The 22,283-nt window shown below is 47.7% G+C and overlaps 1 protein-coding gene across 9 annotated transcripts in view; it reads left to right on the top strand.

Annotated features, from left to right (window-relative positions):
• Positions 1-22,283, top strand: part of LOC130209385 (rho guanine nucleotide exchange factor 9) — a 56,383-nt gene that overhangs the window by 22,348 nt on the left and 11,752 nt on the right. For 3 of the 9 annotated variants that reach the window (XM_056438990.1, XM_056438987.1, XM_056438988.1), the window contains 7 exons: positions 7,291-7,470; positions 7,967-8,056; positions 10,095-10,295; positions 16,203-16,382; positions 17,468-17,700; positions 19,142-19,271; positions 21,196-21,327. In XM_056438990.1, the coding sequence (XP_056294965.1) occupies positions 7,291-7,470; positions 7,967-8,056; positions 10,095-10,295; positions 16,203-16,382; positions 17,468-17,700; positions 19,142-19,271; positions 21,196-21,327 (1,146 nt within the window). Of the gene's footprint in view, positions 1-1,111; positions 1,161-1,181; positions 1,704-3,270; positions 3,524-7,290; positions 7,471-7,966; positions 8,057-10,094; positions 10,296-16,202; positions 16,383-17,467; positions 17,701-19,141; positions 19,272-21,195; positions 21,328-22,283 lie in introns of those variants that run through there. The other 6 variants (XM_056438994.1, XM_056438991.1, XM_056438995.1 and 3 more) reach the window with 6 other exon arrangements.

The raw sequence follows: 22,283 nt of genomic DNA, 5'->3' as shown, positions 1-22,283 counted from the left end.
GATTGATGACGTAATGAGATGTTTTTTGATTACTTTTGAGCCATCACCCCCAGTCCGTGTGTAGGTGATGGCTGAAGCCGGCAGTCTGGCGGTGGAGCGCTGATCAGCATTAATACGGGATCCGCCTCTCCGCCTCCCTGGTCCTCACTCACCGGAAGGCTGCTGCGAGCCGACCTGCGCACAGCCTCCGCTCCCCTCGTTCGCCGTCTATTGGCCGGAGAGTCGGTCGGTTTAACGGGGAAGAATGAATAAATATAAGTTATAAATCAACAAGACATCATTAAATAAATATATTTCATTATCTCTATATATGTGTCCACACGTATTTCTTCATTTATTTATGTGACATTTTACGTGTCCGTATATTCAAATGAGCTGGGGCGGTCGAACCTCTGTCTAACTGCCCACATGATGCGCTGAAGTTGACTCGCCAGCTAACCGTTAGCAGAAGTTAGCCTCGACAGCTTTTGACTTCAGCCGTTTATCAATTCCAAGAACACTGAGTACAGACTCGTGTTCTTTTTGAGTCTGGTCTTCTGTTTTTGGAGTCCAGACTTCGAGACGCAGGACGTCGTTCTGGTCTTGTGAGTAGAATGTGTTGCGGTGTTCACTGTTGTTTGGGGTAGGCTATAAACGATAATATATATATATAAACGCCTCGTAGCTTTCCTGACCCAGGGTCGCTACAATAGATCCTCAAACCTAATTATATCTCATGTTTACCGCTACGGAGACGTCAGAGCCAGCGGAGCATTTCAAAATCGATCAGGCTCTCGGCGGCTCACACAGGCGCTGACCGCCTGAGCTCACTGGGTCCCGCGAGCAGGACCTCAAATCTCCGTCGCAGACTCAACAGTAGTATTTAGAATGTACAGACACGCTGTTCGTCTACAGATCCAAGTGCTAGGGATCCCAATCCTGTTCAACAATGAGGTTCGACCGCCCAGCTCATTTGAATAGTATTTATTTATTTATGTTCTTGTATTTATTTATTTATTTATACATTTATTTAAGCATTTATTCATTTATTCTTGTATTTATTCATGCATTTATTTATTTATTTATGGGAAGAGGCGGAAGGAGAGAAAGGAAAAGAAAAAAACGGCAGGTGTTTGACTAGCGGGGAGAGATCGCGGTGCAGACTGATGACGATGATGATGGTGAGGAACGATGCATCTCTTCCCCCCGGTGCCTTTTATGAATTACATCGCGTATTGTGAGGAGGAGGAGGAGGCGTAAAGAGGCATCTCTCTCTCTTCTTCTTTATTTTTTCCTCCCCCCTTTTTCTTTTTCCTTTTTTTGCCCCCTTTTGCCGTCTGGTGGATTTTCTCCCGTCGGCTTTTGAGGTCGACGCGTCTCGCCGTGGAGAGCTGACATCCCCGCGCCCGTCTTCCCGGAGAGAAGGAACGAGAGAGAGAGAGAGCGCGCATCTCCGAGCATCGGCCCGCAGCACTGCGCCATGGCCTTGGACGTGCAGACTTGCGTGGTGTTCACGGTGATCGCGGTGCTGGTGCTTGTGAACGTGCTGTTGATGTTCATCCTCGGTACTCGTTAAATGGACCTGCGCTCGGGGCCCGGTGCGCAGCGCGGCGGCGGCGGCGGCGCGCTTTCACACTGGAGAGGAGAGCAAGGCGGTGCGCGTTGGTCGAGAGCGGGGACGCCCGGCGCTCCATCGCGGCTACGCGTTGACATGAATGACGTTGGTACAACATAATGTATTTCTGTTACCCCTCCCCCTGCCTCCCCCCCTCTCCTTAAATCCTTTCGTTGTGCCTTGTGTCCTCTAGTGTTGTCTGCTGGTGGTCGTGTCGTTGGATACATCTCTGTGATGCTCTTGCCCTTTTTTGTTTTTTGTTTGTTGTGGTGACTGGAAATTCATATCCCTCACCCAGCATATAAACATGCCCCCCCTCCCCTCCCCCTCTCTCTCTCTCTCCTCCATCTCCCTCTCTCCTCCATGTTGTATTTTGTGGATTATGCGCATGGATTAATTCTGTTCAGACGAAAAAATTGAATCTGCTGCGTCAGGTGTTGTTTTTCTCTCTCTCACCGTGATCCTCGACTGCCACGTCCACAAACATGGCAGCCGGCGGCCGAGCGGCGCCGTCTCTCTCCACCCTGGCTGAATTAATTGGGATATTCGTAGCGCGTGTATAGCGGTGCGAGCGAGAGGGTTCGCTCGCCGGTCGCCGACTCCGGAGGATCCTGTGGTAATCTCTCAGCTGAGCGCTAACCAATAGCAGGCCTCATTAAGGAGGGCCTCCGTCACTCCAGGTCTCCCCCATTTTAGATGCAGCTACACTCGGCTCCCATTTCACACACAGCATCCACAACGCTCACACGTCTCCAGTTGTGCGGCGTCTCAAGGTGGCACCTGTCTCCGCAGCCTCGTCGTCCCCAAATATAGCGCCTCGTGAGAAGAAGAAAAAAGCAGTAAATGTGCTCATTTCTCACACATGAGATGGCGAATGGCATGTCAGGGTGGAGATTATTAGAATATATTTTTTAAATGCCCATCTCCCTTCTTCTTTTCTGTTTCTCACCCCCACATGCAGTTGCATAATCTAATAAAGGATTGGAGGCGGGTGTCATGAATGTTGAATGAATGTCAGGAATAGATATGCTAAAAGCCCATCCCGGAGCATGACAGGCCTATAAATAGGGACGGGTAGGCTGGCTGTTTTTTTTTTTCTTTTTTAGAAGAGATGTGCTCTCACACTCACAGCTAAGTGGCAAGCATTGTGTCTGTGTGTGTGTGAGAGTGTGTGTGTAGTTAAGTGGTAAATGCTGTACTGCCGGTGTAGAAAGAAGCCATTTGAAGATGTATAAGAAACACGCATACAGCTCCATCACATGCTGTGGCATGTGGGCCGGTGTGTGTCCTCCTCAGAGGGGACCCCCCCACAGGGCTGTAAACACAGCACACCGACAGTGTGTGTGTGTGTGTGTGTGTGTGTGCTGCAGTGCACTGGGGCTCAGGTGGCAACTCGGTGCTGCTCACAAATGTGTATTCACATGTTAAGTTGCACATGTGTGTGTGTGTGTGTGTGTGTGTGTGTTGCTCTTCGAATCTGAGTCGAGTGTTCACACATTTGCAATCCCTCCAGGTGCCTTCTAATAGAGTACCGTTAAATGCTGTGCAGTCAGAAGTGTCAACGTGCGGATGGAGACCACAGTGTGTGCGTGTGTGTGTGTGTATGTATGCGTGTGTGTGTGTGTGAGGATGCGAGAGCATTCCTCGCCGCTTTTTTAGGCAGGGCGTCTTTGATTGGCTCCCAGACTCGGGAGTATAAGTGTATTACATAACGGGGGTTGGCAGACACGGGGAGGAGGAGGAGGACGCACCGCGAGACTCGCTCAGTGCGTCGGAAAGAGAGAGAGGAGCCTCTCGCCGGTCTCTCCATCGTCGGCTCGGCTCCACCCGCCTCCGACCGCCGAAAGAGATTTTTTATTATTATCATGCTTGTGTGAACCGGACTTCCCCATGCATACGCTCTCTGAACAGTTTCATGCCACAAACATGGTAAGGTGTGTGTGTGTGTGCGTGCGTGCGTGTGTGTGTGTGTGTGTGTGTCTTCCCTCAGGGATGCTGTCGGTGCTTTTTGGTGCAGATGTGCTGGAGCTAGAGGAAGATGTTGGAATGCAGCGGAGCTGCCAGTGCGGTGAATGCTGATGTGTTGCGCTGCACAGATGATATAAGCGAAGGGGGGGGGGGGATCCGCTCTCACATGTCTTCCTTGATGGGCTCCGTTGTCTGGTGAGACACACCAGAGAGTGTTGCCGTGTGTGTGTCTGTGTGTGTGTGTGTGTGTGTGTGTGTGTGTGTGTGTGTGTGTGTGTGTGTGTGTGTGTGTGTGTGTGTGTGTGTGTGTGTGTGTGTGTGTGTGTGTGTGTGTGCAGTGGGGAAGGATTCCTCTGCATTCATTTTGCGTTGACCCACATACAGGTTTTGCGGTTTCGAGGCGGCAGATTCGGCCCCTTTGATCTTCTGGTGTTGTAACTGCAGTGTAACCATGCCGATGACACGGGTCCTTGCAGCCCGGTCGACGCACACACACACACACACACGGGGGGGGGGGGGGGCAGCCGTGAGTTTAGCGTGATTGCGTGTGCACTTTGCGTGCCATTGGATCAAGCTAGGTTGTGCTCAGGCTCGGGATCGGGGGGATCGATTATGTAATGCTTTTTTTTGGGGGGGGGGGGTGTAATGTATTTGAGAGGGAAGCATTGATTTCATTAAGGAGATGAAGGGATCTCTGTCTCTACCCCTCGACCCCCCCTCACTCTTTCTTTCCCTCTGTTGGCGATATCACAGCGGATTGAGTGAATGGGGCTGAACATGGAGTAGTCCTGGTCCTGGAGGGGGGGGTGGGGGGGGGGGGGTAGACACATCACGGGAAGCGAGAAGCAGGACTGACCTTCGTGCCGACGCTCGCCACTTCTCTGGCAGCTGTTTCCAGGTCCTGGTGGTCAAGCAGAGCAGGTGTTTGGCTTCCTCTCACCGCGTTGGATTATTTATTTATTTGTTCGCTCTCCGGTCGCGCCACACATGACTTGAATCAAATTCCCCTTTTTTTTCTCCTGGATCAACAATGATTATTTATTTATTTTTATCCTTTTTGAGTACTATTCATTCGCTCCTGTTTCCATGGCAGCGTGACACATGCTTTTGCGGTAATCCTCCGATCTCCCTGTAGTGGAGAGGCTCTCCGAGATGTGGGAGAGATCTCCTGCTCCCTCAGCTCCTGATTGAATCAGGCTGCTCCGCCAGATCTTTGATCTAAAACCAGGCGATGCGCCTTTTTGCATGACGTGGAAATCGCCACCCGACTGGACTGTGTCATGTGACTGGTTTCATCATTTTAATATTTCATGACAGAGCGATTTTGGGACATATCCAGTAGTCACACACACACAAACACACACCTACATATGGAAAATATTCTGGTGCATCCTGAAGTGTCAGTGAGGCATCCTCATCTGTCACCATGACGACGGCTGTTTTTTCCCTTCCAGGCATGGATGTCCCGCCCCCCCCTCCCATGTTCACTCCTCTGTCCTGATTGGTTTATAATCCCCTTTAGCTTGTGTCTCACTAAGCCACCAGGGAAGTAGACATGTCCACAGGTTGATGGGAGGTTGGGGTGGGGGGGGTTGGTTGAATACAAACAAACAAACACACACAGAATCAGCTGTTTCTCAGAATGTGATGAGGTGCATTAAAACAAAAAGTTTTCCCACCCAGGAATGTCATCAAATCAGAGGCAAAGCAGTCTTAAAAAACGATGGGAAAAGAGAAGAACATTGACAAACTCTTATTTAGAAAGCAACAGTCGCTCAATATTAATACGCAGAAGCCTTGAATGCGAGTGGAGATCTAATGTAATGTCCATCCACGTGCAACCCGTGTCCCCGGGCCTCTGATGGCTCCTCACCTAGAGCCTAAGCAGCTCCTGTCAGGCTCGGTTAGCTCTAGCCGCGGCCCCCGGGGGACTGGATGCATGGTTATCTCTGGACCGGAGCGCGCTGATGAACACCACTTTGTATAAGAGAACAAAGCAGTCGGAAAAAAGCTCCGCCGCGGACGCACACGCCGTATTTTTTCTTCCACAGAGCACGCGGAGGTAAAAGTGCGGCTGCACGTGTGTGTGTGTGTGTGTGTGTGTGTGTGTGTGTGTCGCACGACGCCGCGGAGGCCTCGGCGTGACGGACGTCGACGCCGCTTCGGCAGATGGATGAATGACTGGAGACCCGTAGCCCTCACCTCGATTGTCAGTAAATGCATTTGTTCCATGTTGCCTGCCACGCTGGACCCATGGCAATTTGCATATCGTCAAAACAGATCCACCTTTCCCACCTGGAGGAGGAACTGTTGGACACCAAGCTCAGAGGGGCCTGCACTCTACCATGTGCAGCTGGATACTGGACTTCCTGTCGGGCCGCCAGGTGGTGAGGATGGCATCATCAAGTTTGCTGACGACACAACAGTGTTGGGGCTGATCACGAGACAGCCTACAGGGAGGAGGTTGGATCACTGGTACAGTGGTGCCAGGAGAACAGCCCAAGAAGACCAAGGAGCTGAGCACATCTCCGAGGACCTCACATGAACAACGCCTGTATTTCATCCTCAGAACATTCTACACCAGTACCATCGAGAGTGTTCTGACAGGTTGCATCACCAACTGCACCGCCCTGGTCCATCCTGGACATAAGTCAGGCCATCAGGCTGCTGAACAAGGACTGAGACCTACACACCAGAACATATTCTGTGAATATCTTGTATATTTTATTACTTTGTTTATATATATTTATATTGTATATATATATTGTATGTATATACATATATATATATATATAGTCTCAAAAAGTGTATATTTTATTACATTGTTTTATATATATATATTGCCATGATGTATATTCTATTACATTGTTTTATATATATATTGTTAATACTTTCTTCTTTTTTTTGTGTGGATATTGTATAGTTTATTCTCATTCTTATTCTTTTTTTAGTCTGCTACTGCTGTGATTATACTTGTATAAAAGGGGATGTGACAATAAAAACTTGAAACTTGAAACTTGAAACTTGAAACTTGGATGATGTCAGAACCGCTTTAATGAGAACGACCTTTAGCCTCTCCGAGTCCGCTAAAAGAATACTGACCCCCCCCCCCCCCCCCCCCACATGCACCACCGGTACTTGTGCAACTTCCACATGTATCTCAGCGTCGCATAATGCCCACATTATTTATTTATGACTTTAGAAAAGATTCGATGAGTCATCCTTCCGCGTTGTCAGAGATGAAATAACGAGCGTGAAGGAAGGGAGATTACATTTGTTTGCTCCTCAGCTCCTCATATTACATTAACACATGTAATTATTCTAATGTCATAATGGGCCAATTACCATCCAGTGTGTGGAGACCGGTGCTGTGCTTGTGCTCGCCGCCGTGTTGCTTCCTCCACTAATGGCTCTGCCTTTTTGTTGTTGCTGTTGTTGTTGTGGTGGTGCCGTATTTATTCGTTGTGTTGTGTGCCGTGTGGTCTGTGTCGGGCTCTTGTGTGTTGTTGTGTTTGCGCCCCCGAAGCTGCCAGTGGCTTTGAGGGTGTGTATTTGCATCCATTAGTAATCTGATTCACGCGGACAGATCGAGGCCCAGATGAGGCGCCGAGTTACGATAACGTGACAATTCAATTGTTTAATTCTTTGTTGTTGTGGATCAACGTCCGCGGTGCCCGTCACAAGCTTAACATGTCGCCTGTCTATCCCCCCCCCCCCCCCCCCCCCAGTTGATAAGTGGAGGTTCAATCGTCAACGCCGAGGCGGTATGGGACCATGTGACCATGGCGGACCGGGAGTTGGCGTTTAAGGCCGGCGACGTCATCAAGGTGCTGGACGCCTCCAACAAGGACTGGTGGTGGGGCCAGATCGACGAGGAGGAAGGATGGTTCCCCGCCAGCTTCGTACGGGTGAGTTAGACGCAACACACACACACACACACACACACACAGGCAAACAAGCTGACGAGCACACAGGAGAAGGCGCGCATGCACATTCACACTGTTGATTAATGCTTTATTTATCTCTGCATCACCATCGAGAGGTTTGAGAATAGCTGGCTAAGTGCCTCCATGGGGTGTTCAGGGACAATAAGACAAAGATGCTGATGAGCCCCTTTTTTCTTTCTTTGGCATAAACCTTCACTTCATGCCCTTGAAATTACACTTCAATTTACGACGTCCTCACTTTACATCCTGGTTGTGTTTCTTATCACATACTTCTTTCGCCTAACTTACCGAGGGGAAGACTCATCACCCGCGTTGTCGGTGGAGGCTCCTCCCCTTCCCCTCCCACAGACACTCCTCACCGTGGCCATTTCCCACCTGTCCCGCCCCTTTTTCATCTTCGCTCCCGGGAGGACAGCCAACCAAGTGTCTTTCTGCTCTGTCGTTCTCTCTCTCCAAGGTGGAGCCCCACCATCCTCAGCCCCAAACAAAACAGGTTTTCTATATCAACCCCATAGCAACTCCACGGTTCCAAAACACCATGTCAAAGGTGCGTTTCTTTTCCCCAGCTTCATCCACCCACCCATCCATCCAGCCCACCCGCCCCGCTCCGGTCCGTCTACGTACCCAAACGTTCCCGTGACGTTCTCACATCATTCTCAACAGGGTCGATAGAGAGTCAAAAGTAAAAAAAAGTAATGTTAAACGCCCGCACTCAAATTCTGCGACGTGGAATCAGATTTCAGGAAATCACTATTCCTGTTAATATTCAAGGAGATTTCCATTTCAAAGTATGGATCGTTAATCCTTCTTGCACTTCCCATTTACTGTTGACTCCGTCTTTCCAGAGCTCCACCGCCCGTCACTCTTCTTGTCCGTGGCGCCGCATTTCTCATCTCGTGTGTTTGGCATTCTCACCGCCGGGTCCCTTTGATGTTCTCTTGGCAAACTGTGTGTCACCGGGTGTGTCGGCTGCTGGGCGCCTGCAACCACGACGCCGCACAATGTGTGTGTGTGTGTGTGTGTGTGTGGTCCTGTTGTAAGCCTGTTGGCGAGTGCATGGAAATTGGGAGGTTGCGTGCAACTGTATATATGCATGCGTCTGTGCGAGGGGGGTGGGGGTGGAGGGAGTGGGGGGCGGAGTCACACACGGGGCCAATGCGGGGCGTTGGATATCCTCTGGCCACCAGAAAGAGGATTATTCTAAACTGTGTGTGTGTGTGTGTGTGTGTGTGTTTGGCAGTTGGTCCCTCACCTTCTGAAACGCTGGACCAGCAGTCAAACTCACTCTAAAGGAAGCTGTGTGTGTGTGTGTGTGTGTGTGAGATGTGTATTCACATGTGTGTGTTTGTGTCTGTATGTGGTGTGTGTGAGATGTGTATTCACATGTGTGTGTTTGTGTCTGTATGTGGTGTGTGTGAGATGTTCATGTGTGTGAAAAGAATGTGTGTGTGTGCAAGATGTGGTTTCACGTGTGTGTGTGTGTGAGAGATGTGTGTTTGTGTGAGTGTGTTGGTGTGTGTATGTGAGATGTGTGTTCACGTGTGTGTGTGTGTGTCTGTGTGTATGTGAGATGGGTGTTCGTATGTGTGTGTTTGTGTGTATGTGGTGTGTGAGATGTTTGTTCATGTGTGTGAGAATAGTGTTCATGTGTGTTCGTGTGTGTGTGTGTGTGTGTGATAGATGTGTATGTGAGATGTGTGTGTGTGTGTGTGTGTGTGTGTGTGTGTGAGATGTGTATTCACATGTGTGTGTTTGTGTCTGTATGTGGTGTGTGTGAGATGTTCATGTGTGTGAAAAGAATGTGTGTGTGTGCAAGATGTGGTTTCACGTGTGTGTGTGAGAGATGTGTGTTTGTGTGAGTGTGTGTGCGAGATGTGGTTTCACGTGTGTGTGTGTGTGTGTGTGTGTGTGTGTGTGTGTGTGAGATGTGGTTTCGTGTGTGTGTTGTGTGTGTGTGTGTGTGTGAGATGTTTGTTCATGTGTGAGATGTGTGTTCATGTGTGTGTGTGTGTGTGTGTGTGTGTGATAGATGTGTATGTGAGATGTGTGTGTTTGTGTCTGTATGTGGTGTGTGTGAGATGTGTGTGAGATGTTTGTTCATGTGTGTGAAAAGAATGTGTGTGTGCGAGATGTGGTTTCACGTGTGTGTGTGTGTGTGTGTGAGAGATGTGTGTTTGTGTGAGTGTGTGTGCAAGATGTGGTTTCACGTGTGTGTGTGTGTGAGAGATGTGTGTTTGTGTGAGTGTGTGTGCGAGATGTGGTTTCACGTGTGTGTGTGTGAGAGATGTGTGTTTGTGTGAGTGTGTGTGCAAGATGTGGTTTCACGTGTGTGTGTGTGTGTGTGTGTTTGTGTGAGTGTGTGTGCGAGATGTGGTTTCACGTGTGTGTGTGTGTGTGTGAGTGTGTGCATTAATGCTCTTCAGGTGTGAGTAGTACCTACATGTTTCTGTTTACTAATACTTTTGTTTCCATCAGATTAATATACACTCAACTGACATGACTGAGCACATGTTATTCAAGTGTATGTGTGTGTGTGTGTGTGTCTGTGTGTGTGTGCGTCTGTGTGTGTGTGTGTGTGCACTCAGCTGTGGGTGAACCAGGAGGACGTGGGCGGGGAGCCCTCTGAGGGGTCCAGCGACCTGCAGAACGGCCACTTGGACCCGACCAACCACTGTCTGTGTCTGGGCTCGCCGCTCCAGAACCGAGACCAGATGAGAGCCAACGTCATCAACGAGATCATGATCACGGAGAGACACTACATCAAACACCTCAAGGACATCTGTGAGGTACACACACACACACACACACAGCGTTTCACAATAGGGAAGGTAAATGTGTGAAGTAGCCCGTGTGAAGCTACTGAGGGTCCAGTATGAATTATTAACACTCCCACATTCACACTCTTCTTCAAGACATATTTATTTCTCTGTTGTTTTCAAAACACTCCAAAAATAGATATCTCTCTCTCTCTCTCTTATTTGTTTATTTATTTATTAGATAACAAGACACGATGTGACGAGTGTACACAACGATGGAGTCCACGTAGAATGTGTCATTATGATTCATGCCTAATCAAATTCAACGAGAGCCATTTGTTTCATTTTTAGCACGGCACGACTTTTAATAAACAACTCAAAACACAACACGTTAAAATCTAAAAGCTGTAACGATGACTCACAATCAAACTGTTGGATCATTTTTTTTCAATGTAGGTACATTTTCTATGTGTATTTATACTGTATATATGTGTGTAAAGTCCACTGGATAGCCTCATATGTTGGTTCTAATTTTCTTTCAGTGATGTAGCCCAAGTGAGATATCTTTTTCAGCCGGGTACCACATTGCAAAGCATTTTGGGTTTTAAAAAAGCAGCATTTTGCATATAATATGTAAAATATACTCTTCAGTTTATGAACTTACACTTATATTTTATTGAATATTTATTAAATAACTATTTTCAAAGGCTTTTTGAAAGGATGCTCATTTTAAATATATTTTTAAAAAATCTCACGTACCCCCTAGAGAACCTTCACGTACCCTCTAGAGGACCTTCACGTACCCCCTAGAGAACCTTCACGTACCCTCTAGAGGACCTTCACATACCCCCTAGAGGACCTTCACGTACCCCTAGAGGACCTTCACGTACCCCTAGAGGACCTTCACGTACCCCTAGAGGACCTTCACGTACCCCTAGAGGACCTTCACATACCCCCTAGAGGACCTTCACGTACCCCTAGAGGACCTTCACGTACCCCTAGAGGACCTTCACATACCCCTAGAGGACCTTCACGTACTCCTAGAGGACCTTCACGTACCCCCTAGAGGACCTTCACGTACCCCCTAGAGGACCTTCACGTACCCCCGAGAGAGGACGTTCACATAACCCCTAGAGGACCTTCACGTACCCTCTAGAGGACCTTCACGTACCCCCTAGAGAACCTTCACGTACCCCCTAGAGGACCTTCATGTACCCCTTAGAGAGGACCTTCACATACCCCCTAGAGAACCTTCACGTACCCTCTAGAGAACCTTCACGTACCCCCTAGAGGACCTTCACGTACCCCCTAGAGAGGACCTTCACATACCCCCTAGAGAACCTTCACATACCCTCTAGAGGACCTTCACGTACCCCCTAGAGAACCTTCACGTACCCCCTAGAGGACCTTCACGTACCCCCTAGAGGACCTTCACGTACCCCTAGAGGACCTTCACATACCCCCTAGAGAACCTTCACGTACCCCCTAGAGGACCTTCACGTACCCTCTAGAGGACCTTCACGTACCCCCTAGAGGACCTTCACGTACCCCCTAGAGGACCTTCACGTACCCCCTAGAGGACCTTCACGTACCCCCTAGAGGACCTTCACGTACCCCCTATAGAGGACCTTCACGTACCCCCTCTAGAGGACCTTCACGTACCCCCTAGAGAACCTTCACGTACCCCCTAGAGAACCTTCACGTACCCCCTAGAGGACCTTCACGTACCCCTTAGAGAGGGCCTTCACGTACCCCCTAGAGGACCTTCACGTACCCTCTAGAGGACCTTCACATACCCCCTAGAGGACCTTCACGTACCCCCTAGAGAGGACCTTCACGTACCCCCTAGAGGACCTTCACGTACCCCCTAGAGGACCTTCACGTACCCCCTAGAGAGGACCTTCACGTACCCACTAGAGGACCTTCACGTACCCCCTAGAGGGCCTTCACGTACCCCTAGAGGACCTTCACGTACCCCTAGAGGACCTTCACATACCCCTAGAGGACCTTCACGTACCCCTAGAGGACCTTCACTTACCCCCTAGAGGACCTTCACATACCCCTAGAGGACCTTCACGTACCCCTAGAGGACCTTCACGTACCCCTAGAGGACCTTCACATACCCCTAGAGGACCTTCACGTACCCCTAGAGGACCTTCACGTACCCCTAGAGAGGACCTTCACGCCCCTAGAGGACCTTCACGTACCCCTAGAGGACCTTCACGTACCCCTAGAGGACCTTCACATACCCCTAGAGGACCTTCACGTACCCCTAGAGGACCTTCACGTACCCCTAGAGGACCTTCACGTACCCCTAGAGGACCTTCACGTACCCCTAGAGGACCTTCACATACCCCTAGAGGACCTTCACGTACCCCTAGAGAACCTTCACGTACCCCCTAGAGGACCTTCATGTACCCCCTAGAGAGGACCTTCACGTACCCCCTAGAGGACCTTCACGTACCCCCGAGAGAGGACGTTCACATACCCTCTAGAGGACCTTCACGTACCCTCTAGAGGACCTTCACGTACCCCCTAGAGAACCTTCACGTACCCCCTAGAGGACCTTCATGTACCCCTTAGAGAGGACCTTCACATACCCCCTAGAGAACCTTCACGTACCCTCTAGAGAAGCTTCACGTACCCCCTAGAGGACCTTCACGTACCCCCTAGAGAGGACCTTCACATACCCCCTAGAGAACCTTCACATACCCTCTAGAGGACCTTCACGTACCCCCTAGAGAACCTTCACGTACCCCCTAGAGGACCTTCACGTACCCCCTAGAGGACCTTCACGTACCCCCTAGAGAGGACCTTCACATACCCCCTAGAGAACCTTCACGTATCCCCTAGAGGACCTTCACGTACCCTCTAGAGGACCTTCACGTACCCCCTAGAGGACCTTCACGTACCCCCTAGAGGACCTTCACGTACCCCCTAGAGGACCTTCACGTACCCCTTAGAGAGGACCTTCACGTACCCTCTAGAGGACCTTCACATACCCCCTAGAGGACCTTCACGTACCCCCTAGAGAGGACCTTCACGTACCCCTAGAGGACCTTCACGTACCCCCTAGAGGACCTTCACGTACCCCCTAGAGAGGACCTTCACGTACCCACTAGAGGACCTTCACGTACCCCCTAGAAGACCTTCACGTACCCCTAGAGGGCCTTCACGTACCCCTAGAGGACCTTCACATACCCCTAGAGGGCCTTCACATACCCCTAGAGGACCTTCACGTACCCCCTAGAGGACCTTCACATACCCCTAGAGGACCTTCACATACCCCTAGAGGACCTTCACGTACCCCTAGAGGACCTTCACATACCCCTAGAGAGGACCTTCACGTACCCCTAGAGGACCTTCACGTACCCCTAGAGGACCTTCACGTACCCCTAGAGGACCTTCACGTACCCCTAGAGGACCTTCACGTACCCCTAGAGGACCTTCACATACCCCCTAGAGAACCTTCACGTACCCCCTAGAGGACCTTCACGTACCCCTAGAGGACCTTCACGTACCCCTAGAGGACCTTCACGTACCCCTAGAGGACCTTCACATACCCCTAGAGGACCTTCACGTACCCCCTAGAGAACCTTCACGTACCCCCTAGAGGACCTTCATGTACCCCCTAGAGAGGACCTTCACGTACCCCCGAGAGAGGACGTTCACATAACCCCTAGAGGACCTTCACGTACCCTCTAGAGGACCTTCACGTACCCCCTAGAGAACCTTCACGTACCCCTTAGAGAGGACCTTCACATACCCCCTAGAGAACCTTCACGTACCCTCTAGAGAAGCTTCACGTACCCCCTAGAGGACCTTCACGTACCCCCTAGAGAGGACCTTCACATACCCCCTAGAGAACCTTCACATACCCTCTAGAGGACCTTCACGTACCCCCTAGAGAACCTTCACGTACCCCCTAGAGGACCTTCACGTACCCCCTAGAGGACCTTCACGTACCCCCTAGAGAGGACCTTCACATACCCCCTAGAGAACCTTCACGTATCCCCTAGAGGACCTTCACGTACCCTCTAGAGGACCTTCACGTACCCCTAGAGGACCTTCACGTACCCCTAGAGGACCTTCACGTACCCCTAGAGAGGACCTTCACGACCCCTAGAGGACCTTCACGTACCCCTATAGAGGACCTTCACGTACCCCTAGAGGACCTTCACTTACCCCTAGAGGACCTTCGCGTACCCCTAGAGGACCTTCACTTACCCCCTAGAGGACCTTCACGTACCCCTAGAGGACCTTCACGTACCCCTAGAGGACCTTCACGTACCCCTAGAGGACCTTCACATACCCCTAGAGGACCTTCACGTACCCCTAGAGGACCTTCACGTACCCCCTAGAGGACCTTCACGTACCCCTAGAGGACCTTCACGTACCCCTAGAGGACCTTCACATACCCCTAGAGGACCTTCACATACCCCTAGAGGACCTTCACGTACCCCCTAGAGGACCTTCACGACTCTCTAGAGGACCTTCACGCCCCTAGAGAACCTTCACGTACCCCCTAGAGGACCTTCACGCACTTTAGAGGGCCTTCACGTACCCCTAGAGGACCTTCACGCCCTCTAGAGAACCTTCACGTGCCCCTAGAGGACCTTCGTAGAGAGGCCTTCTAGAGGACCTTCACGTACCCCCTAGAGGACCTTCACATACCCCCATTGAGAACCACTGGCCTCATACATGTACAGCACAGCTACACTTTCTGCTTTTAAACTTTTGTATGTAACTTTGAAGGTTTTTTATCTTTTAAGAATCTGACAATAGCTCATAATAATAATAATAACTGCTCCACATGATGTCTTGTTCTAGAAACAAACATCTTTATTAGATTACTGATTATTGAAGTTTGTATTTGTGAAAATTTGACTTTGAGGTTTCCAGATAGTCGTCTTATATTACATAATGATGGAAAACAGACCATAGTTATAATCAATAACTGTATCTTACAGTAACAGTATAACATCTGGTTAATCGTATTCCTGCTGATTATGTAAAAAACAAAGACAAATTCACAAAAAGTTGAAGTAAGCTTGCATCATCCAGTGTCTGTGACCTCTACGTGTGATACACAGAGGTCACATCTGAATATACAACACCTGCACACTGACTTTGGGTGGGAAGATTTTCTAGTGCAGATTTTTGTGCTTATCTAATCATCTTTCCTCCACCCCGTGAATGCCCTTTGTAAAGATGCAATAAAGCATAAATTCCACCTTCTCACCTCCTCACTTATTGCCTGTGAAATACCCAGAATGCTCGGATGAAAGAAAACAGACGCGGACGAGCCAGTCACCGGGTTATTCGTTAAATTAAATATTTAAAATGATACTTTATCGTCACTTTTTCCACTATTTCACGTGAGTAAAAGTAAAGTGTTTTAGAATTGAGAGAAAATAAATTTAAATTAAATTAAAAGCTGATATTTTTCTAGTCACTATGATGGAAGAAGCTTCCGATCTCAATCATAAGAATTTATTCTCGTCACGCCCTACCCATCCATCTTTTTGTAAAGAGACTTTTCTCCTCTTTAATTTTGATTATTTGCGGTGAGCTCGACGGCACAAAACAAAACAAAAAGTGAGTGTTTCATAGAGGGAGAGAATTATGGACGTGAAACAGCAAAACAAGCAAACCTTTCCCCAACGTGCCGAAGCTTCGGGGCATTTAATTAAACACTGACAGAAATTGAGGCCGCAGTTCAACCTTCACAAAATAGTTCTTAACTCTGAGGGACTCACAGTTCATTTTTATATTAAACGAAAGATGTTTAAGGAGGAGACTTCCGATGTTTATTAGAAAGAACGAACTGCGGCGGGACGTAACGAGCCGTGGCTTCCGTCACGCTTTTCCGCGGCGGTTTTCCGACGGTCTTTGAACGCCCCCTCATCGTAGCGGTGACCCGTGCTGTTGTTGCAGGGCTACCTGCGCCAGTGCAGGAAGCGCGTGGACATGTTCAACGACGACCAGCTGAAGGTCATCTTCGGGAACATCGAGGACATCTTCCGCTTCCAGATGGGCTTCGTGAGAGACTTGGAGAAACAGTACAACACGGACGACCCCCACCTCTCTGAGATCGGGCCGTGCTTTTTAGAACACGTGAGTTCAAATGGCGTGTGTTCCTTTCACAACGCACTTTATTATAACACACATTAAAAAAATAACCTCGACGTCCAGCTTGAGAGCGTAATTGTAATTGCAAATCGTTTTGTTCGGTTTTGTTATCTCAAGATCAGAATTTCATTATCTCGTTATCTTGAGATAACAGTTAAGCCGTGGTTATAATTAAGTCAGCAGCAAACTGTCTTTAAAAAAAAATAGTAAAAATAATAAGATAATTAAGCCATGATCTCGAGAGAAAAAAAGTCACAGCTTTAATAAACACACATTAAAAAGAGAATTTTGTTTCATATTTTTGTTTCTCTTTTTATCTTCTCTATTTGTTTATTTATGTTCCTGCACCATCTTTTACAGTGTGTTGTGCTTTGCTCTTTTACTTGTTGACATGTTTTGGCTCCTGTTATTGACAAATTGTTTTAATCGACTACTGTAACTGCACTTTGTGACACTTTGTCTGTGATAAGTGCAAAATAAATAAACTTTACATACATACTTACTTACATACTTACTTACATACTTACATACTTACTGACTTACATACTTACTTACATACTTACATACTTACATACTTACATACTTACTTACTGACTTACATACTTACATACTTACTTACTTACATACTTACATACATACTTACTTACTGACATACTTACTGACTTACTTACATACTTACTTACTTACTTACTTACATACTTATTTACATACTTACTTACATACTTATTTACATACTTACTTACTGACATACTTACTGACTTACTTACTGACTTACTTACTTACAAACTTACTTACTGACTTACTTACTTAAATACTTACTCATATACTTAGATAATTACATACTTACTCATATACTTAATTACATACTTACTTACTGACTTACTTACATACTTACTAACATACTTACTTACTTACATACTTACTAACATACTCACTTACATACTTACTAACATACTCACTTACTTACATACTTACTAACATACTTACATACTTCCATACTCACTCACATACTTACTTAAATACTTACTCACATACTTACATACTTACTTCCTCTCCTCTTTAATCTACAGCAAGATGGCTTTTGGATCTACTCTGAATACTGTAACAACCACTTGGACGCCTGCATGGAGCTGAGCAAGCTGATGAGGGACGGCCGGTACCAGCACTTCTTCGAGGCGTGCCGCCTCCTCCAGCAGATGATCGACATCGCCATCGACGGCTTCCTGCTCACGCCCGTCCAGAAGATCTGCAAATATCCACTCCAACTGGCCGAGCTTCTCAAATACACGGCGCAGGAGCACAGGTAGCGTACGCCTCGTCACAAAGAAGTCACGTTTCAATCTGGAGCCGCTGCTTTTGCGATGCCAGTATTGAAGCATCGCTGTGTTCCAGATGCATTGTGTTGCTATGCAGCCGTTGACTGGAGCGGTGATCATCCATGCATGAAATGTTATTTTGCACCGTTTTTTTTGTTGCAAAAGCTTAAACGTAGATGCCCAAACCTAGATAGCACAACATTGCAACTCATCACGTCATGACATCATCTCAACACGCAGCCGTAGGATCATTGCACAGAACTCTGGATATATATATATATAAATATATATACAGTATATATATATATACAGTGTTTCCTCTACCATTATATCAGGGTGGTCGCCCGCCCCTCTGTTATTTTCTCTATAGCGCCAGATTACAACTAAAGTAATTTAAGGTTCCCCACCTTGTTCTTTTATTAAACTAAACGGCCGTGCGTTATTGATCGCATTGACACAACGGCATGTCATTTCTGTCTACGTGGTCGCGCTAAAAAAAATGTTAACAGTAATTAACCACAAAGAAATAAGAATTATATTGAATATGATTGTCAGATTCATGTTTTGTTTGTTTTTTGTTCAAAGAAATCGAAGAAAACATTTTGAACCTGTAGACGACTGCCTAATAGTCTTATTATCGCCATTTTTATGACAATTGATCATATACTGTAAGCCTAAATAAGTATATTTATTATTTTTATACAACGGTTAAATGTTATTTCACAAGAATCAAAAAGTGCCCCCAATTTATTTTTAAATGCCCCTGTAGACCTAGGGGAAACACTGATATATCTATATATATATATATATAGATTGATTGCAGATTAAATATGAATCTGGGCTTTTGCTGGCGCGCGTAGGAGCCAACAAACACCGCGCAGACGCCCGGTAAACATTCGGTAAACATTTGGCGACGCAGGAGAGCATCCAGATGTGCAAACCGGTGCATGCGGGCCCTCAGAAACACGGCGCGGCTGATTCAGAGCATCTCAGCCAGCTCGGGGTCATTGACAGAGCAGCCAGGGAGGGACAGGTGCCAGCTCCGCCTGCCAGATCACAGTGTTTGGCTGCTTGGAGCTCACACACACACACACACACACACACACAGAGGGCATTATCTTCCAACGCGAGGACGGAATCCGTTGCATTTCTGAGCCAGAGGGATAAATCCAGCTCATAGTTTAAGTGTGCAGAGAGAAAGTGGCTGATTAGAATTAAATGTTATTTTCAGTGTGTTCCTGCAGACTTACTGCTGCTCCCTCTGAGTTTATGACCCCCCGGTCCTTTTATTTAATAGGCTCCTCTGTATCATTCACCGCTGCAACGTGTCTTTTCTGTTTTTTAATGGGTAACCTCGAACTCCCCAGAGCTATAAATTGAACCCTTTAACACCCCCCGTGAGTACTGATGTATACACTGTGTCCGTAGTGATTATCGATACGTGGCAGCAGCGCTGGCAGTAATGCGGAACGTCACTCAGCAGATAAACGAGAGGAAGAGGAGGCTGGAGAACATCGACAAGATCGCCCAGTGGCAAGCCTCCGTCCTGGACTGGGAGGTACATACTGGGAGGAGGTCGAGGTTTTACTGGCAGAGTGGGGTCCACCGGGACGGGGGAACTTTTACTTTATTCACATCTAACCTGATTTATCTCCATCAGGAGAGATTTGACTACGTCACAATTGGGGTGAAAATCGTTGGTGATTAGACCCATTTGTGACGTAGTCATAGTGTGGGGGGTGGGGGTGGGAGGGGGGTAGTGATGCCACGGCTAGTGCAGGAGTCGTGGTGAAGGGGGTTAAAAGAATTGGCTGAAGATCTTGATGATGGGGATTTTTTGGGTGAGCTCAGTGGCTGCTGGATGTGGTGTGTGGGGGGGGTGGGGGGGGGGGGTCACGTTGGTTCACACTGAATTCACAAACGTTTTCCACCAATGATGCGATGGTTTATCTTGGAGCAAGCGCCCAGAATCAGTTCATGGAACCGAAGCTGGAGAGCAACAGACGCAGAGATTTGCATAAAAAATTCCCAAAGTCACTCCTTGAACTTCTTAAATGTTTTGTCTTTTTTGCACCAACCCAAAAAAATTACTTCGTAGTGCAGCAAGTTCTCAGAAAGTTGAAGGACTTCTATGATGAGGTCATAATGGAGACAGCAGAGGCAGAAATATCCTCAAGTTTGGGTTAAGCTATATGTAATTTAAAAAAGCTTGATCTTACATATCCCATAATGTAACGTTATGGCATTTTAGATGTTACGCCTAGTTGGTAAACAATAAACCCGATTAAATCACAGTTTAACTTGTGATTTTTGAAATGTCCCCACTGTGGAACAAATAAAGGAATATCATATCATATCATACCAAACTTTTAAAGATCAATTCAGTTTATTTTATATAGCCCAATATCACAAATTACGAATTATCCTCAGAGGGTTTAACAATTTGTACACATACGACATCCCTAACCTTTGACCTCACATGGGATCAGGAAAAACTCCCAAAAAATAGATTAAAACCCTTTCAGGGGGGAGTAGAAGAAGAAACCTCCAGGAGAGCAACAGAGGAGGATCCCTCTCCAGGATGGACAGAACAATAGACGTCATGTGACCAGATGGAAGCGTGACAGAGTTATGACACATTCAATGAATATGACTTATGAATAGTTCGTAGTAACCACGGTCCAGACCTCCACAATCCATGAAGCAGAAGGAGGTAGAGAGGAGGGGGGGCATCCGCAGGGCCATGACAGGAGGCCTTAATATCCAGGATTCAATATAAACCTCTCTTTAAACGACAGTTAAAACCTTAAACTCCAACGTGATCCAGTTTGAACTCTTTTCAGATGGATTGAGCAAAGAATAACCCGCGCTCAAGCTCAAAGAAAACAAAAGTGACAAGTGCAAGGAACTTTTGAGCTGGTGATGTCACCGTGTCTGCTCCGAGCAAACGGCTGGATACGGAGGTTTCTCACTCGACTCGAGGTTTTGTAGTTTATTCGATTTAACCAACACATCATGAAAACTGAGTTTCTACACAGAGTCGAGCCAGAGCAACTCTTGAACTCTCGGTCCTACTTGGCATCACAGTTGCACAGTGTGATGCCCTTAAGTAGGGGTGGGTATGTTTTATTTATTTTTTTACGATATCGGTGTTAAACCGATCCTTTTAAAACGATACTTTAAAAAAAAAAAAGAAGCACAAAACGACGATTGACAATGACCACATTAAAACCTCTCCGGACATATTCCCTGCAAAAGCCGTTCACATGGCCGCACTGACGAACAACGGATATCAGACTGTCGCGCTCGTAGCTTAAACATGGTTAGAATGGCTAGTTTATTATGTGTTGGCCTACTTTTATGAACGCAAGACTTGCAATCAACGTTACGATCAATGGCGCCGGTTTTCGGTACCCAACCCTACCCCTGAGTATCTCCTCCATTCCCTCACCGTGTGTGTGTGTGTGTGTGTGTGCATCCAGGGGGAGGATATCCTGGACAGGAGCTCGGAGCTCATCTACACCGGGGAGTTGTCATGGATCTATCAGCCCTACGGACGCAGCCAGCAGCGAGTGTTCTTCCTCTTTGATCACCAGCTGGTTCTCTGTAAGAAGGTAGGCATCTCTCTCTCTCTCTCTCTCGCTCTCTCTCTCTCTTTGTTCACTTCCTTCCTTTTTGTTGAAGACCGTAAAGAAAAACAAAATGTTTTTAAAAAGCTGACACGTGGGTCTGTGTTCTTGAAATGGCCGGTGGGCGGAGTAGTGCACTTGAAGGCCACGCGACGCCTTCAAAGCGCACGGGAGAGCTGCAGATAGATTACGTAATGCCTTTTACGAGATGCGGATAAAAATCCTCGGCACCTTTTCTTTTTTTTTCACGAAATGGAGCGGCGGCGGCGAGGTTTGGGCTCTGCTGTCAGACGGATGTTCACGCTCGACTAGACCCCACAATGCATTGCACCGCGGAGACACTGAGACGCGGACACACGGAGGCCGGAGTACTGCATCATCGCTCAGGGGAGCGCACACACGAGAGGAACCGACAAAGACGTCGCTGAACCCTGTGTGTGTGTGTGTGTGTGTGTGTGTGTGTGTGTGTGTGTGTGTGTGTGTGTGTGTGTGTGTGTGTGTGTGTGTGTGTGTGTGTGTGTGTGTGTGTGTGTGTGTGTGTGTGTGTGTGTGTGTGTGTGTGTGTGTGTGTGTGAGCGGTCCTGGTCCACTAAATACAAAACAGCCGTGTGTAGATTTTAGTCTTTTGTTCCTTCTCCAACATCCTCAGTGTAATTTTGGCTCTCGGGGTGTGTGTGTGTGTGTCACACGCTGCATGGAGACGTCCATCTTTTCCTTCCATCTTCTCCTTCCATCTTTTCCTTATCAGCACAACCGATGCAGATATGTCTCGGCACGCTTATTAAAAAGATTCCCTTTTTCCTTTTCTTCCCACCGTCCCTGACCGCATCGCGCGGCCGGTAGTAATCCGGCCCCCGAGGCCGTCGTCAAGATGAGGGCTTTTTATTCATGAGGACGTCTTATTCCTTCTAAGTAGCGATGGTCAAGGTGACTCGTGGTCG

Source organism: Pseudoliparis swirei, chromosome 19 (genome assembly GCF_029220125.1).
Source record: "Pseudoliparis swirei isolate HS2019 ecotype Mariana Trench chromosome 19, NWPU_hadal_v1, whole genome shotgun sequence".
Lineage (NCBI taxonomy): Eukaryota > Metazoa > Chordata > Actinopteri > Perciformes > Liparidae > Pseudoliparis > Pseudoliparis swirei.
The sequence above is the reverse complement of the archived record's forward strand: the minus strand, read 5'-3'. Positions and strand labels throughout refer to the sequence as shown.